This window comes from Astyanax mexicanus, chromosome 23 (assembly GCF_023375975.1).
Source record: "Astyanax mexicanus isolate ESR-SI-001 chromosome 23, AstMex3_surface, whole genome shotgun sequence".
Taxonomy (NCBI): domain Eukaryota; kingdom Metazoa; phylum Chordata; class Actinopteri; order Characiformes; family Acestrorhamphidae; genus Astyanax; species Astyanax mexicanus.
In genome coordinates, this window is record NC_064430.1 from 29,853,224 (window position 1) to 29,870,386 (window position 17,163).

At 40.0% G+C, this 17,163-nt stretch overlaps 1 protein-coding gene across 1 annotated transcript in view; it reads right to left on the reverse strand.

Annotated features, from left to right (window-relative positions):
* LOC103044050 (uncharacterized) overlaps nt 1-17,163 on the reverse strand; it is a 90,484-nt gene that overhangs the window by 19,065 nt on the left and 54,256 nt on the right. The window contains exons 16-22 of the mRNA XM_049470893.1: nt 16,767-16,805; nt 16,432-16,642; nt 15,176-15,353; nt 6,189-6,343; nt 4,980-5,147; nt 2,111-2,273; nt 1,730-1,973 (exon numbers count right to left, since the gene is read on the reverse strand). Coding sequence (XP_049326850.1) covers nt 1,730-1,973; nt 2,111-2,273; nt 4,980-5,147; nt 6,189-6,343; nt 15,176-15,353; nt 16,432-16,642; nt 16,767-16,805 — 1,158 coding nt within the window. The remainder of the gene's footprint in view (nt 1-1,729; nt 1,974-2,110; nt 2,274-4,979; nt 5,148-6,188; nt 6,344-15,175; nt 15,354-16,431; nt 16,643-16,766; nt 16,806-17,163) is intronic.

Sequence of the window (17,163 nt, forward strand, 5' to 3'; positions counted from 1 at the left end):
GTGTGTATGTTGGTATTCTGCTGCTGGCTCTATGCATTTTATAGAGGTTGTTAAATTAAGAATGTCTCTATATTAGTGCCAAATCAATTCAATCCCAATCAACATTATTGTTATTAAACCCATACGGGGTGGTACAGTTCAATAAAACAATTTAAACAGTTGGGTATGCCACTCCTGCAAAGAATCTGTAAATAGTCTCACATAGAAACAGCAATAAACAAAATAAAAACATAGTGCACTGTTTACGTCCTAATAATCCCTAGACCTAACATATTTAATTGGGAACGTAACAAGCAGGTGCACATAACATGCACATTATAAAAAGAACAAAAGGTTTAAACAATTAAACAGATTTATAACAAACAGCATCATAGAAACCTATTCACAATCAAAATCACACTCACACATTCACAGACAAAATCCCCATACAAATTCATCTGTAACAAAAATTGCTATAGAAACATATCTACCAAACTTCCTAACAATTCCAAAAATCAATTTACAATCAACCAGCCTCTTATCTCGGGAGAAACCAAAATCCTGAAACCCAAATGCCAGATTATCATTTTAACAACATATTTTAAATCACTGATAAAATCTAACAACTGCATGAACATTTTGTAGCGTTTGACTTCATAAAGCACAATTTATTTTCTTTTTATGTCTGCTGCGCTCTGCGCGACCAGCAAGGATGGCCCTTTATCCTTAAATAGGAGCCATGATTAGTGTTATGATAAGACAAGTTCATACTGCAGTCATTGACTAAATAGAAAACTATTTACAAAACAAAATACCTAGAAAAAAAATCTATGTACAACCAAAATCTCCAAATAAATCTATTCACAACCAAAATCTTCATAGAAATCTATTCACAACCAAAATCCCCATAGAAATACATTCAGAACCAAAATCTCCATAGAAATACATTCAGAACCAAAATTCCCATAGAAATCCATTCACATCCAAAATCCCCATAGAAATCTATTTACAACCAAGATCGCTACAAAAATCATATAAATACCTTTACAAACAAAATTACCATGTAAATTTCAGAAATCTATTTATGATTGAAACCACCATATAAATTAATTTACAATAAAAAGTCCAGAATCACTTTACTCAGTGGCCATCTTTTCAACACGGCTGTGCACTTACTGTATTTTCAGTCATGCATGACCAGCCTCTTATCTTTTTAAAAGAGGAGAGACCAAACTCCAAGAACCCAGATGTTGGATTACCATTTTAACACCATATTATGAATTACTGACTAAATCTGATAAAAACGTCATGAACAGTTTGTAGTGTTTGACTCCATAATGCACAAAAAATGCAGATCTCTGCTCACTAGCACGCTGATCATTCTTTACTCTTTCTTCACTCGACTTGACTTTTAGCATGACCAGCAAGTGTGTTTTAAAAAAACTCACATTCATACTGCAGTAAGTGGCTGTATAGAAAACTATTCACAAAACGAAAAATCCATGAGCAACCCAAATCCCGATAAAAATCTGTTCATAAACAGATTCACTACACAGATTTCGGCACATACAAAATCACCCAAATTTCCTATTAGAAACTAAAACTCCATACATTCACATAGAAACCCTTTCATAACCAAAATTATTAAAACCATTTACATTCAACGTTCCTACTGAAGCCCATTTACAACTTTAACACATGCTATTTATTCTAAAAGCCTAATCCAGCTGATCAGGCTGTGGCCTCTTACCTGTGGCACTGGTGCCAGACCCAGGCGTCTCGTGATGCTCTCGGGCGGAAGTCGGCCCGGCCCAGGTTCATGATCCTGGAGGAGAAGCGCAGCAGACGCCGGTGACCGTAGGGCCAGTTCATGCGGGCGGCTGAGGAGGAAAGGCAGTTCTCTTCATGGGCGCAGGTGAGCAGGTGCAGAGGCCGGTCCTCCAGGTACGCCGTCTCCTGGACCAACTGTGCGTCCACCACCAGATCAGGTGCAACTAAAAACAGAAAATTAGATTTTATTGTTTTTTTTTTTGTTTTTTTTTAATCACAATTATGCTCACAAATGTTTTTTTGTGCAGTGCCATAGAAGAACCTTTATTTACCATATTTGTACTAGACAATAAACACTCACTGTCCACACAGGTGACACCAGCAGCCTTGCCTCCGCCCCCACGAGGACAATACACCTGTCCATTCTTGCGACACTGCTGGATAGACATCTCCATCCCAATACAGTGAGTTCCACTCAGAATGACCTCCTCAGCATCTCGGTTCCCGGGCCAGAACCATGTCTCCTAAACAACAACAAGAATAGAAATTCACATTTAAGTTTCTGCATAGCAAACCAGAACCAACAGACCATATAGAGAACCAATAAAAAAACAGAGCCAAAAATATAGAAATTAATCTAATGCAGTATCTTATGTATATATTCTGCTCTACCTCTTTTAGTTTTTCTCATAGACTGTGTATAGCTGGACAGAGCATCGTCTCTCAAAAGTGAAGCCACCACAGGTCGCGCGCCCCCTGCTGTTCGGTTTCAGAAAGCTGTGTTTCAATGGCAAAACAGACAACTTTCAATCACGTTTTTTTATTCCAATATACTGTAATTCTACCTCCTTTATTTAAATGCAACAGCTAGTGTAACCTCTGCTCATATTGTTAAATTTTTATATCCCCACAGAATTCGTTTTTTAAAACGTTATTCAGCTCTATTCAAAAAGGTGTGGTTATTGGTGTGTAAAAGGGCTGGGTTACACCAAGCCGGGGTGGGACCATTGACTGTATGGGCGGAACCATAGACTGTGTGAGCTCTGTGGAGGCAGCCCTCAGGGGGCGGGGTTATTTAAATGAGTAGGCTGTTTCTCCACAGTCTTTCTCTCTCCTCTGGTCTCTACTGCACAGACTGTTCTGGCTGTTCTGATGTTGCCAAGTAATTGGTTGGTTGGGTGTTACAAGTGCAGCTTTTATCATTGTAAAATTTGAAGGATGCCATTAATTTCTTTAAATTTGCACATCTGTGTCAGCAATGGGCGCAACTTAAAGAGGCTAAATACATTCATTAGAGGTGGTGTCACAGACAAGCATAACATATAGAAAGTGCATTTCCTGAAGCAAACAGAGAATGGTTAAGCAGCTAAAGCAGTTCCAAAGTGGTAGCAAACCACAGCAGGGAATATACTATAACAATAATAACTAGAAAGTGCATTTCCTGAAGGAAAAAGGGAATGTTGGGCAGCTAATGTGGGTTCCAACTGGTAGCCATGGTGTTCCTGGTGTTAGCAATGAGTAGCTGCTGCTCTAAAAGCTCCCCAATCCACACAAACACTAACAGACCCTCAGGAAGAGGAGCTGGGGTCCAAACCACAGCAGCGAGCCCAAACTGGATCCAGACCCTGGAATTTATAGGGCAGTGTGTAATCTAATGGAGGACCACCATTAGCAGCATTCACTGGATATTATCACGTTCTTTCCACGCTCCCCTTCCGCAGGCCATTACACATCCAGTTTTATAAGAGCAGCAACGCTGTCCACGTCCAACGCAAGCAACAAAGAGCTATTTAGAGTTTGTTTTCTTCCCGCCTTCGCTACTTCTCTCCCTCTTTTCCCTGAAAATGTGGAGACTTTTCATGGGAAGCCTGCAATTACCTTCTGCATGGGAAATAACGAAGCACTGAAAAACAAATGCATGGAGGATGTAAACAAACTTTACAAAGCTTGCTTCTGTAAACTGAGAGGAAATGTCACAAATCAAGATAAATAAATAAAATCCAGTTTCAATGGCTTGGCTTTGGTGGACTTTGCTTTGTAGATCAATGTAAAAAAAAGTTAGAACAGTTAGTTTGTGGACCCTTTTCTGATGAAGGCACTAAATTCAGCTACTTTTACTTGCACCAATTGCTGAAACACATTCATTACATGAATATAGACAGAGCACTGCCAATAGAATAGGACTCTCTAGAGAAGACAGAGATACATCTATCTGGCACAATGTCTAATACAAGCATGGGCTACAGTATATCTGGGTATAATGCCAGCACAGAGTTGTTAGAATTCGTTTTTTAAAACGTTATTCAGCTCTATTCAAAAAGGTGTGGTTATTGGTGTGTAAAAGGGCTGGGTTACACCAAGCCGGGGTGGGACCAATGACTATATGGGCGGAACCATAGACTGTTGTGGAGCAATGTTACATTTATTCAGCTCTGGAAAAAAATAAGAGAGCACTTCAGTTTCTGAATCAGTTTCTCTGATTTTGCTATTTATATATTTATGTTTGAGTAAAATGAACAATGTTGTTTTTTTCTATAAACTACTTACGACATTTTCCACAAATACCAAATTAAAATAATGTCATTTAGATGACAATTTGGTGTAATAATTCTGTTTTTTAAACACAGTTTTCATGCGCCTTGGAATGTTCTCCTCCACCAGTCTTACACACTGCGTTTGGTAACTTTATGCCACTCCTGGTGCAAAAATTCAAGCAGTTGAGCTTGGTTTGATGGCTGTAATCATCCATTATATTCCAGAGGTTGGAAAAACATCATCATTAAGTAGTCTAATTTTCTTTTTCTAGAGTTGTATATACTGTTGTCCCATGACTTTTGCCATGTCTGATACTTTCAGGACTTTGATACTGCAAATAGAATTGCACTTTTTGGAGCAGATAGACAAACATGAACCAATTGGCACCATGGGATATAAAACCCTATGTAATTGAGCTGTGGAGCAGTGGAACTGTGTTCTCCAGAACTGTGTTCTGGCTGCATCCAATAATTTTGCATGGGATGACTTGGAAAGTTCGAGACCCCACTTTTTTTTATCTCGTTTTATCTTTTAGCTCTTGTTGTTCCATGATAGCAATGAAATTCTTATAGCAATAATCCTCCAAAATCTTGTTGAAAGCCTTTCCTCAGGACAGTAGGGACAGTTATTCCAATACAAATAGGATTAACGGATATGGACACAACTGCAGTGTAAATAGGAGGTGTGGGTCATACCTGGTGGGCTCTGGAGGCAAAGCCGAATCCCAGTTGTCTGCACACCACCATGGCTTCATTAATTCCCCAGTTCTCACTGCACACCGACCCCCAGCGCTGAACTCCGCCCACCTCCATCAACACCTCCACCCTGCCCTCTGCTGCCTCCCGCCCTCCAGCCAATCGTACCTGAGAAAGAACGGGAGGGAGAGGTCACAAAGCAGTGTGGGTCATCTCGTCAATACAGAATTAACTTTAACTGAATTTGTTGGCCAAACATTAACAAAGAGATTTTATACAAAAGCAGCATCTATGAATGTTGAGTATTTAGAAGCAACGTTGAGCAGAAAATATCCAGTTCGTTAACAAATGCATGAGAAAATTATTGAAATTATTAAAAATTATTTTTTTCTTAATATAGTGTAAAATATATTTTACATGTTAAGAAAGCTTTATGGTAACCAAGATCATGGCATTATTTCTAGGGACATCTATTCAATTTTCAACAAGACAACGCACAATTGCACATTTTAAAACCCAGGCCAGAATATATGTACATTTTTTTGGCCTCATATTACATATTATTATCTTTTGAATTTTCATTCAAGCACTACATGAAAAGGTTTCATGTTTGATACATGAAGAAACATTATTAAAAATCCTAATTGTATTTTTGATAGAAAACTTTGAACTTTGAAAATATTTGAAGTATATCTGCAACTGTCAAAATATAATGAATAAAAATCGTGAAACTGGTTCTTTCCTAAATGTAATTTTAAAATTTATATTTTCCTGAATACAAATCAAACAGTTCATGACCTCTGTTACTGATCTAAAATTAGTAATTTGAGTAGATAGTAAAGAGAAGAGTGTCCTGTAGGAGATTTCAAAGCCCTCAAAGTTCAGAATGTAAATTGCTTATTTAAAAAAATGCTTTATATATGGGTTTATATATGGGCCAAGGCCTGTTAAGGGGTTGTTAGTGATGTGAGAAGGAATGGCAATATTACAAATAGACAAATGTGCCCCAATTTTGTTTGGAATGTGTTGCAAGCCTGAAATGCAGGAACGGATGAATATTAATAAATTACATGTTGATCAAACAAAACATTAAATATCCTGAAATTTTCCGCTTTCTCATATTTGTCTAATTTGGGTTTGTTTAAAGGTTTCGACATAACAATAATATAAAGATGTGTTCCTATGTGTTTGTGTGTGTATGTATCTTACCGTAGCTCCCAGGCCAGTTTTAGGGACATTGCAGCGTACAGACACGTCCTGGGCGTGTTTGCAGGTCCTGAGAGGAACTTCTTGATATTTACACTGCAGTACAGAGCGCTCTCTGCCCGTACACTGCACTGAGTTCATATGGATTGGACCAGTACCTGTAGAGAACACACATTTTAATACATACACACTGACCTCATTTGACCAACTACATTACAAACTGATGAAAACAGCTAGCTGAGCTCAGCTACAGGAGCACAGCTAATGTGTGTGGACGTTCTTTCAGCACAGGCTAAATGCTCATGTGTGTGTTGGAATATAGAGTCATGCTAATGTTTAATACTTTAGAGCTGTGTGTGATCTGCACACCTCCTGCAGCACTGCTGCACAGAGCTCTGTGTGTGATCCTTTCACAGCCCTGGTTACTGGAGCTCAGCTACAGCAGCTGCATTCAGATGGAGAAGCAGAGCTTTGATCCTTTATGTTCAGCGCATCTCTGAACTACACAATAAAATTATAATAACACTGTGCTTCATTTTGTTCCTCATTCACTCACACATTAAACAACACATGTTGCTCACAGTCCTCACTGATAATAACCTAAATAAATGATGAATTAATTAATGTTTATGTTGAGTTTAGTGTTTTTAATCTCTGTTTTAATTTTTTTTTAACTTTAATCGGAACCAGAGTGAATGCTTAGCTGAAAGGTGAGTCACAGATTTAGTTTCACACTGGTTTTATTGATTTGCTGGTTATAATATCATGTAATAAGCAGAGCTATTCAGATGAAGTTAAGCAGTTTAATCCTAAACGAGTATGTATTTATGAACAAGCAGTAGCCTCAGCTAGGCTCTAATCAGTCTGTGGGGCACTGGTGTTTTCCATTGCCAAGATAGCAATACCCCTGAAATGTACCTAAACACACCTCATTTTCACACCATCACACCCATCGGCAATGATACCGCTTTGAAGAAAAAAAAAGAGACCACTTAAAAATGATGAGTTTCTTTGATTTTACCAAATTGAAAACCTCTGGAATATAATCAAGAGGAAGATGGATGATCACAAGCCATCAAACCACCAAACTGAACTGCTTGAATTTTTGCACCAGGAGTAAATCAGCATAAAGTTATCCAAAAGCAGTGTGTAAGACTGGTGGAGGAGAACATGATGCCAAGATGCATGAAAACTGTGATTAAAAACCAGGGTTATTCCACCAAATATTGATTTCTGAACTCTTAAAACTTTATGAATATGAACTTGTCTTCTTTACATTATTTCAGGTCTGAAGGCTTTGCATCTTTTTTTGTTATTTCAGACATTTCTCATTTTCTGCAAATAAATGCTCTAAAAGACAATATTTTTATTTGGAATTTGGGAGAAATGTTGTCTGTAGTTTATAAAATAACACTACAATGTATATTTAACTCAAACATATACCTATAAATTGCAAAATCAGAAAAACTGATTCAGAAACAGAAGTGGACTTTTCATTTTTTTTCCAGAGCTGTATATTCACAAGCACCGCTGCTATTTAAACAACGCAGGCGCAAGGTGTGAAAATAGATTGTTTGCAGGGTGTAAGCTAGCAATGAGCATATGCAATGAGAAGTGCTTTGCGGAGGATGTAAAATAGGACCCAATGTGTGTAAAGTACATTTGCACATCTGTGTCAGACTCAGCAATGGATACAAGTTTGAAGTACCTGAATAATGCATTCACTGGGAGGGGTGTCCACTAACAGCGAATGCTCAAAAAAGGCCTCTTGTGAGTTTAAATTCTGCATGATCATGTGTGCCGTCTAATGACACGGAACCGCATTAGACTCAGACTCAGACAGTGCGGGGCATTAGGCCCCACTTTAGCTGCTAGAAATAGCCATTAGCACATTGTGCTTGGCCCGGGCAGCCACTGGACCGGTCACAAGAGAAACAGATCAAAACCCGGGGTGGTGAGCGGGGCGGCTGTGATGTGGACGTGGGGGGATGTGTGTGTGTGTGTGTGTGTGTGTGAGTGCAGTCGGGCACGCTGGCGGAATTACACACCAAACCCAGCTCGTCGTTTAATACTTCAAAATAGAAGCACCGGGCAGGGCAGCGAGACGGGAAACAGTGTATATGAAGGCAGGAATCCCTGTAATTTAGGGCACAATTAGGTTATGAAGTCATCAAGATGAGCCAATGGTAAACGTGGGCCCTTTTTTTTGGGGACGCTCTTTTGCACCACTTTGCCATCTGTCTGCTCGAGATGAATGGAGGGTATTCTTAGCCTGTCATTTAAACCCATGTAATATACAGTCTTCCACACTCCAGCACAGCCAGGCAGGTACTCACACATAATGTACTCTCAGTAGGAGCGTAACAGTACATGCATTCATACTGTACCTATAGGATAGAACAGTACATAGACAAAAGTATTGGGACACCTGCTCTTTCGTTCGTGATTCAAAAAGTTTATCCTACTGTTATTGGAGTAACCATCTCTATTGTCCACCCTGCTTATATTTTTGGTCAGTAAAATAAAACAATAAATGTTTTCTGGATGTTTTTTTGCTTCACTACTGTGCTTAAGTACTAAAATATTATATCTATATCTACTGGAGTATTATTTTTAATTTCACTACTGTTCTTAAGTACTAAAATACTGTATCTGCATCTACTGGAGTATTATGTTTACTACACTACTGTACTTAAGTACTAAAATGCTGTATCTGTCTCTATTAGAGCATTATATTTACTTCACTACTGTACTTAAGTACTAAAATTCTGTATCTGTACCTACTGGAGTATTATTTTTTTAATTTCAATACTGTACTTAAGTACTAAAATTCTGTATCTGTATCTACTGGAGTATTATTTTTAATTTCGCTACTGTACTTAAGTACTAAAATACTGTATCTGTCTCTATTAGAGCATTGTTTTTACTTCACTACTGTACTTAAGTACTAAAAGGCTGTACCTGTATCTACTGGAGTATTATTTTTACTTCACTACTGCTTTACTACTACTTAAGTACTAAAATGCTGTATCTGTCTCTATTAGAGTATTAATTTAACTTCACTACTGTACTTAAGTACTAAAATACTGTATCTGCATCTACTGGAGTATTATTTTTACTTCACTACTGTACTTAAGTACTAAAATGTTGTATCTGTATCTACTGGAGTATTATTTTTACTACACTACTGTACTTAAATACTAAAATACTGTATCTGTATCTACTGGAGTATTATTTTTACTACACTACTGTACTTAAGTACTAAAATGCTGTATTTGTATCTACTGGAGTATTATTTTTACTACACTACTGTACTTAAATACTAAAATACTGTATCTGTATCTACTGGAGTATTATTTTTACTACACTACTGTACTTAAATACTAAAATACTGTATCTGTATCTACTGGAGTATTATTTTTACTACACTACTGTACTTAAGTACTAAAATGTTGTATCTGTATCTACTGGAGTATTATATTTACATCACTACTGTACTTAAATACTAAAATACTGTATCTGTATCTACTGGAGTATTATTTTTACTACACTACTGTACTTAAGTACTAAAATGTTGTATCTGTATCTACTGGAGTATTATATTTACATCACTACTGTACTTAAGTACTAAAATACTGTATCTGTATTGATGATCACAAGCCATCAAACCAAACTAAACTGCTTGAATTTGTGCATCAGGAAGTGGCATAATGTTATCCAAAAGCAGTGTGTAAGACTGGTGGAGGAGAACATGCCAAGATGCATGAAAACTGTGATTAAAAACCAGGGTTACTCCACTAAATATTGATTTCTGAACTCTTAAAACTTTATGAATATGAACTTGTTTTCTTTGCATTATTTAAGGTCTGAAAGCTCTGCATCTTTTTTTTATTTCAGCCATTTCTCATTGTCTGCAAATAAATGCTCTAAATCACAATATTCATATTAAATAGAGAAATGTCTGTAGTTTATAGAATAAAACAACAATGTTCATTTTACTCAAACATATACCTATAAACAGCTAAATCAGAGAAACTGATTCTGAACTGGAGTGGTCTCTTTTTTCAGAGCTGTATGTATAGATATCTTATTGCCATGTACTTGTGAATACACAGCCATAGTGAAGAAGCAAACAGACAAAAGTCAGAAGCACATGGCAAATAAAAAATAAGTGTGACACATTCCAACACCTCTCTCTCTCTCTCTGTCTCTTTCTCTCTCTCTCTCTCTGAGTGTACACATGCTTTACTTATCTCTGCTAACAGTAAGAATAAAGACAAAAAACTCTTTTAAGATCAACAGTTTGCTGTTTTAAAAGAAGTGAGGGGAACAGCAGCAGAAGGATGAATGCTGAGAGTCAAGGCATGTGGGTCATGCTTTCCTTTTTAAATAGTCTGACTTTGATCCTAATTGGACTTCCAGTTCAGTCTGGAGAGCAGGAAACATCACATCATCTCACGGCAAGAGCAAAACTGCAGGAGGCCACAACCCTCATTACTGACCACAGCAATACAGGCATGGGCACCGGCTCAGGCTAAATACCGGGTCGCAAAAAAGATGACAGTTTTTTTGTGTTTATTAGTTACATTTTCTGACCATTTAATGTAATGTCGTTTCGTTTTATCTTTTCTGTTATAGTGAAATTTCTTCCCCTCACAATTTCGATTTTAGAAAAAATAAAGTAAGAATCTGAAAATTGAGTAAAATTGAAATTCTAATTCTGAGGGGCCAAACTGAAAATTTTAAAATTTTGAAAAACAGATGAAAATCCATTGTTATCCAGCAGCTGTTTTCAGTAAATCAGAGCTTAATGGTCTTAAATCAGGCGAGCTGCTAATGCAGGGGTGTCCATACTACGGCCAGTTTCCTGTTTTGGAGCGGCCCGTGAGGTATTTTAGAAATAGAATGAAAGTTGGCCCGCTGTTAAGCAGGTTTTTATAATGTGAGATTCAAAGTTTGAACGCTAGGTGGCAGAAACTGGCCAGAGAGTCTAAAAGCGGAGAGAGTGCGCATTTCTAACGCAGAAAAACGGGCCAAAGAGTCTAAAAGCGGAGAGAGTGCGCATTTCTAGCGCAGAAAAACGGGGCAAAGAGTCTAAAAGTGGAGAGGGTGCGCATTTGTAGCGCAGAAAAGCGGGGCAAAGAGTCTAAAAGCGGAGAGGGTGCACATTTTTAGCACAGAAAAACGGCCCAAAGAGTCTAAAAGTGGAGAGGGTGCACATTTTTAGCGCAGAAAAACGGCCCAAAGAGTCTAAAAGTTGCCGTAATTAAGGAGTTTAATATTAAGAGACATCATGAAATGAAACATCAATTTGAAAAATCTTAGTTTACACAACACTGTCAAAGATAAAGATAGTAAGTCAAGTAAAATGTGTGTGTAAATGAAATAATCAGGAAAATGTATTATTTAAAGTGGTATATTTCATTATTTGATATATTACAGAGTGTGGCCCATGACTTCAAATATATTTCTCCTTCTGGCCCCCAACAAAAAAAGTTTGGACACCCCTGTGCTAATGGAACAGAACACATCATTTGGGTGAGGCTGGAGGCAGAAACTAAGCTTTATTTTTAAGACACCTGACAAAATCTTAATTACTATATTCAGAATGAGTCCCAATGGGACTGAACTTTTTCCAAATATTGGAGCATTTCCTTTGGTCCATTCATTAACATTATGTCAAAATAGTGAAAACCTACACAAATGGAGACAATATGTAAGATATGCTATTTTTCCAAATGTTTTTGGACACCCTTTCCCAGGAGTGGGCTAGAGGTGTATATACATCCAGTATAGAGCTGTAGAGCAAAGGAACTTTGTGCTTTATCCAAACATTCTGGGATGAATTGGGTGAATACAATCAAATCCTTACATCAATATTCCAGAATACATTTAAAAAAATACCCTTGATTGTTCCCTCTGCTGACAACCTTTATGTAGATATGGATTTCATTTTCCAGCAGGGCTTGGCACATTGCCCACAATTCCAAAAGTATTTTAATTGGTCTTATGTGAGAGTCTAATTTGCTAAGACACTCATTTTTGGGTTTTCATTGGCTGTAAGCCACAATCATCAGCAATAAAATAAATTAATGCTTAAAATAGATCACTCTGTGTGTAATACATCTACATAATATAGGAGTTTCACATTTTGAACTGTATTATGTATTTTCATGTTATGTGCATAAACACAGTGTGGTTTGGCTTAAATAATTAAATGTATAGTTCATGAATTTTGACCTACAGATTACCTATCAAAGAGTCCAGTATTTTATGCAATGGCTGGGGCATTGGCATGATTAGCATTGTTCAGGCTTACATGGTCACATACAATGCCCCACTGGACTATGAATCTCAATGTACTGTAGAAGCCATGTGATAAACAACTTCAGTCAACTTCAGCCACTGGCCACGACAGCCTTTTGAACGTGCATTTAACTGGTCAGCTCTGTGTATTTGGCCTGGCCATTGTTGATGTCTGCTAAATTGGTGTTTAGACTGCTCTAAAATGTCCTTACTTAACCTTCAACTGTTACATTCTCATTATATAGCTGAATGAAAAGCCTAATTATTGCAGGGCACATGCTGTGCTGGTGGAGTTAAGATCTAAATTCTTTGCCGTTTGCTCTCACGTTTTTTATTCATAACAATACAAAACAAAGCTTGTGGACAATATGTGTCCAAAAAAGTGTGTAAGAAAGTACCCAGACATCTGCAGGTATTCCTTAGGTCACCATGCCTAGAGCCAAGTGTGTGCTGTAGAAGAAAACCTTTAAAATAGAGCTGTGAATCAGTGGAGCTGTGTTCCCTAAATGGATGGAGCTCCATTTATACCTATACCTATACCTACATTTACATATATATTCTGTTCTCGAACTAATCACCCACCATCAGTATCTTAGATCACTGATGGTGGTGTTGCTGAGTGGTGAATGATAGCCACTCTGAATGCAGCAAACTGGGGTCATGCTAACTATGCAGACACCGCAGCATCCCATGCAGATACCAGAGCAATACATGAAGACACCAGAGCAGCACATGCAGACAACACAGCAACCCATTCAGATACCACAGCAACCCATTCAACCCATGCAGATACCACAGCAACACATGCAGACACCACAGCAACCCACTCAACCCATGCAGATACCGTAGCCACCCATTTAGATACCACAGCACCCATGCAGTCACCACAGCAACCCATGCAGACACCACAGCAACCCATTCAGATACCACAGCAACCCATGCAGACACCACAGCAACCCATGCAGACAGCACAGCAACTCATACAACTCATACATTCAGATACCACAGCAACCCATTCAACCCATGCAGATACCACAGCAACCCATGCAGATACCACAGGAACCTATTCAACCCATGGGGATACCACAGCGACCTATGCAGAGACCAAATCAACCCATGCAGTCACCACAGCAACCCATGCAGACACCACAGCAACCCATTCAGATACCACAGCAACCCATGCAGACACCACAGCAACCCATGCAGACAGCACAGCAACTCATACAAACACAACAGCAGCCCATGAAGACACCACAGCAACACACACAGATACCACAGCAACCCACGCAGATATCACAACAACCCATGAAGATACTACAGCAACGCATGCAGATACCACAGCAACCCATTCAACCCATGAAGATACTACAGCAACCCATGGATACACAACAGCAACCAATGCAGATACAAAAGCAACACATGCAGGCACCACATCAACCCATGCAGACACCACAGCAACCCATGCAGGCACCACTGCAACCCATGCAGATACCACATCAACAAATTCAACAATGCACATACCACAGCAACCCATTCAGATACCCCAGCAACCATTCAGATACCACAACAACCAATGTAAATGCCAGACCAGCCCGTACTGACACCCCAGCAACCCATTCAGCTACCACAGCAACCCATGCGGATACCAAAGCAACCCATTCAGATACCACAGCATCCCATGCAGACACCACAGCAACCCATGCAGACACCACAGCAACCCATGCAGACACCACAGCAACCCATTCAGATACCACTGCAACCCATGCAGACACCAGCAACCCATGCAGACAGCACAGCAACCCATGCAGACACCACAGCAACTCATGCAGACACCACAGCAACCTATGCAGATATCACAGCAACCCACGCAGGCACAACAGCAATCCATGCAGACACCACAGCAACCCATGCAGACACCACAGCTACCAATGCAGATACCACCGCAAATTATTCAACCCATGCAGATACCACACCAACCCACACAGACAACTCAGCAACCCATTTAGACGCCACAGCAACCCACCAGACACCACAGAAACCCTTGCAGACACCTCAGCAAACCAGGCAGACACCACACCAACCCATGCAGATACCACAGGAACCAATTCAACCCATGCAGACACCACAGCAACCCACACTGACACCCCAGCAGCCCATTTAGACACCACAGCAACCCACCAGACACCACAGCAACCCACACTGACACCCCGGCAACCCATTTAGACACCACAGCAACCCATGCAGACACCCAGCAAACCAGGCAGACACCACACCAACCCATGCAGATACCACAGCAACCAATGCAGATACCACAGCAACTTATTCAACCCATGCAGACACCACATCAACCCATGCAGACAGCACAGCAACCAATGCAGATACCACAGCAACTTATTCAACCCATGCAGACACCACACCAACCCACACAGACACCACAGCAACCAATTTAGACACCACAGCAACCCATGCAGACACCACAGCAAACCATGCAGATACCACACCAACCCATTCAGCTACATCTCAACAGATTTGATCTGAGAAACAAATCCAGTTTGCCTAATTGGAATCACATTTCAGAACACCTCTTAATGTGGTTTGGGTCCTTTTTGTTCAGACTATTAAAAACATCACAGATATGCCACTGGCTGGCAGGATGAGCACAGCCATATGAGAAGGTGTCCTACCTTGGCCCATATGTGCTCCTCTGAGAGCTTCTTTGGCCGAGCCGAAGCCGAGCTCCCTGCAGACCACGCTGGCGGCTGTGATGTCCCAGAGATGATCACACACTGTCCCCCACTTCCCCTCCCTCAGCACCTCCACTCTCCCCTCACCAAGCCTGGGACCAGACTTTAGACGCACCACCTGGTTTCAAAAGAAAAGTGGAAAAGTGGAAAGATGTTCATCTGTTACAGAATGGTTCAATTATTGCAGCGCATCAAACAGAGAAAACAACTAAATACACTGAAACTAGAAAAAGAACTGTCCAACGGCAATGCCAGGATTCAAAACAGATATGTACTATTTTTGCTAATTAGCTCTTTATGTGACCTAAATAGCAATTGTCTTATTTTTTGGCTATCCACCTGAATATACTGTATTAGACCTATGTGGATGTATAATGACTTTTTATCATTCATTTCTAAGTAGTCTGACCAGAGGAGGATGGGTCCCCTCTTATATACAGTGTGAGTCTTGGTTTCTTCCAGTCTTTCTTCCTTTTCCTCTTCCTTTTTCTCGAGTTTTGCCGCCATTGCTCTGAGCTTGTGCTGTCCTCTTCATCACGCAGAAGTCCAGCCTTTCGAAACACACTGCTGATAGTGGATTTTTTGATACTGCTCCATGCTGTCAGGATCCACAGGCTGGTCATGGTAAATTATTTTTCGCTCGGAGTGGCATTTTAAATACATAATTTGCGCTAATGTCAGGTAGCTGCAAATACTTTGTTGTCCTTACGAGCACTAGATTAAACAGTTTATTTTGGTGAGTAAAACATTTTTAAAGCTTGTTAGCCCATAAACAACAACAAAAAACATATATTAGTTATATATTAGCCGCACCGTTATATAAGCCACAATGTTCAAAGAAGTAGTGGCTTATATCCAGGAAATTACATTAGGAGAAAAGCACTATCTGCACTATGCTGCTGACCACTTATCCAATTAGCAGTAGCATAGCGAAAAAAAGCAGCAGGTGCTGAACCAGCATCATGGCATCTGCAGTATTTAGTATTTAAGCGGTAGTGTCATATACTAGTGACGGGACATGAGGTGAAGTGTCCCAATTCTGCTCCAAATGCTCTGTTGCCTTAAACACTCACACTCCTTTTACCCCATTTTAACTTTATCAAGTGCACTTCCTGGATGGGCTTAGGGTTTACAGCTTAGGGCGAGAACTGGAACAAGGCCTGAGTGTATGTCTTGCTGCAAACAGGTGTGCTCACCTGTGAGGTGGACGGGGCTTGGGGCTGTCCAGAAGGTGTGAGTCTGGAGAACTGTGGCCCTGGTACACAGCGCACCACGGCGTAGATGCCCCCGATACACGATGCATCGTTACGTGGGATGGACAGCTGAGCCTGGCACTGTGACAGGGAGGTCTCAGTGCCCGAACACTGCACTCTCTCCACCCAGTAACCCTTCTTACTGACCAGAGCCCTGGAGAGGATAGAGAATAAGGCCCAGAGGAGATAATACCATATTCATGTATTAGATTTAGCAAGCAGGACCTGATATATGGAAGTAAAAAAATGTAAAAACCAGGCTGTATATCAGGGCTTACCGCATGGCCGGGTCTTCCATCTTGGAATCCCACTGTTTCCTGAAAGAGAGGAGATTCCACAAACCATAAAATAAACAGTCGGAGGACACGTCAACATTTGGTGCCAAATTTGTCTTCAATAAATACGTTTCTGGCCATTGAGGCAGACGGCCAAAGTATTAGTGTGTGTTTACAGTACGCTGGCCTATTTGTGTGTTTACGTTAGCTGAAGCTTCACCCCGAGCTTTAGCTCTTCTGGGACTTGTCTCCAGCTCCTAGCCTGGCAGCCACATACACACACACACACACACACACACACACTTACAGACACATGAATGTAGTGTTGCTGTACCCTATGGTGAATGTCTGGTGAATGAATAGCAGCTGTATATATCACACAGACAAAACAAGCCAAGAA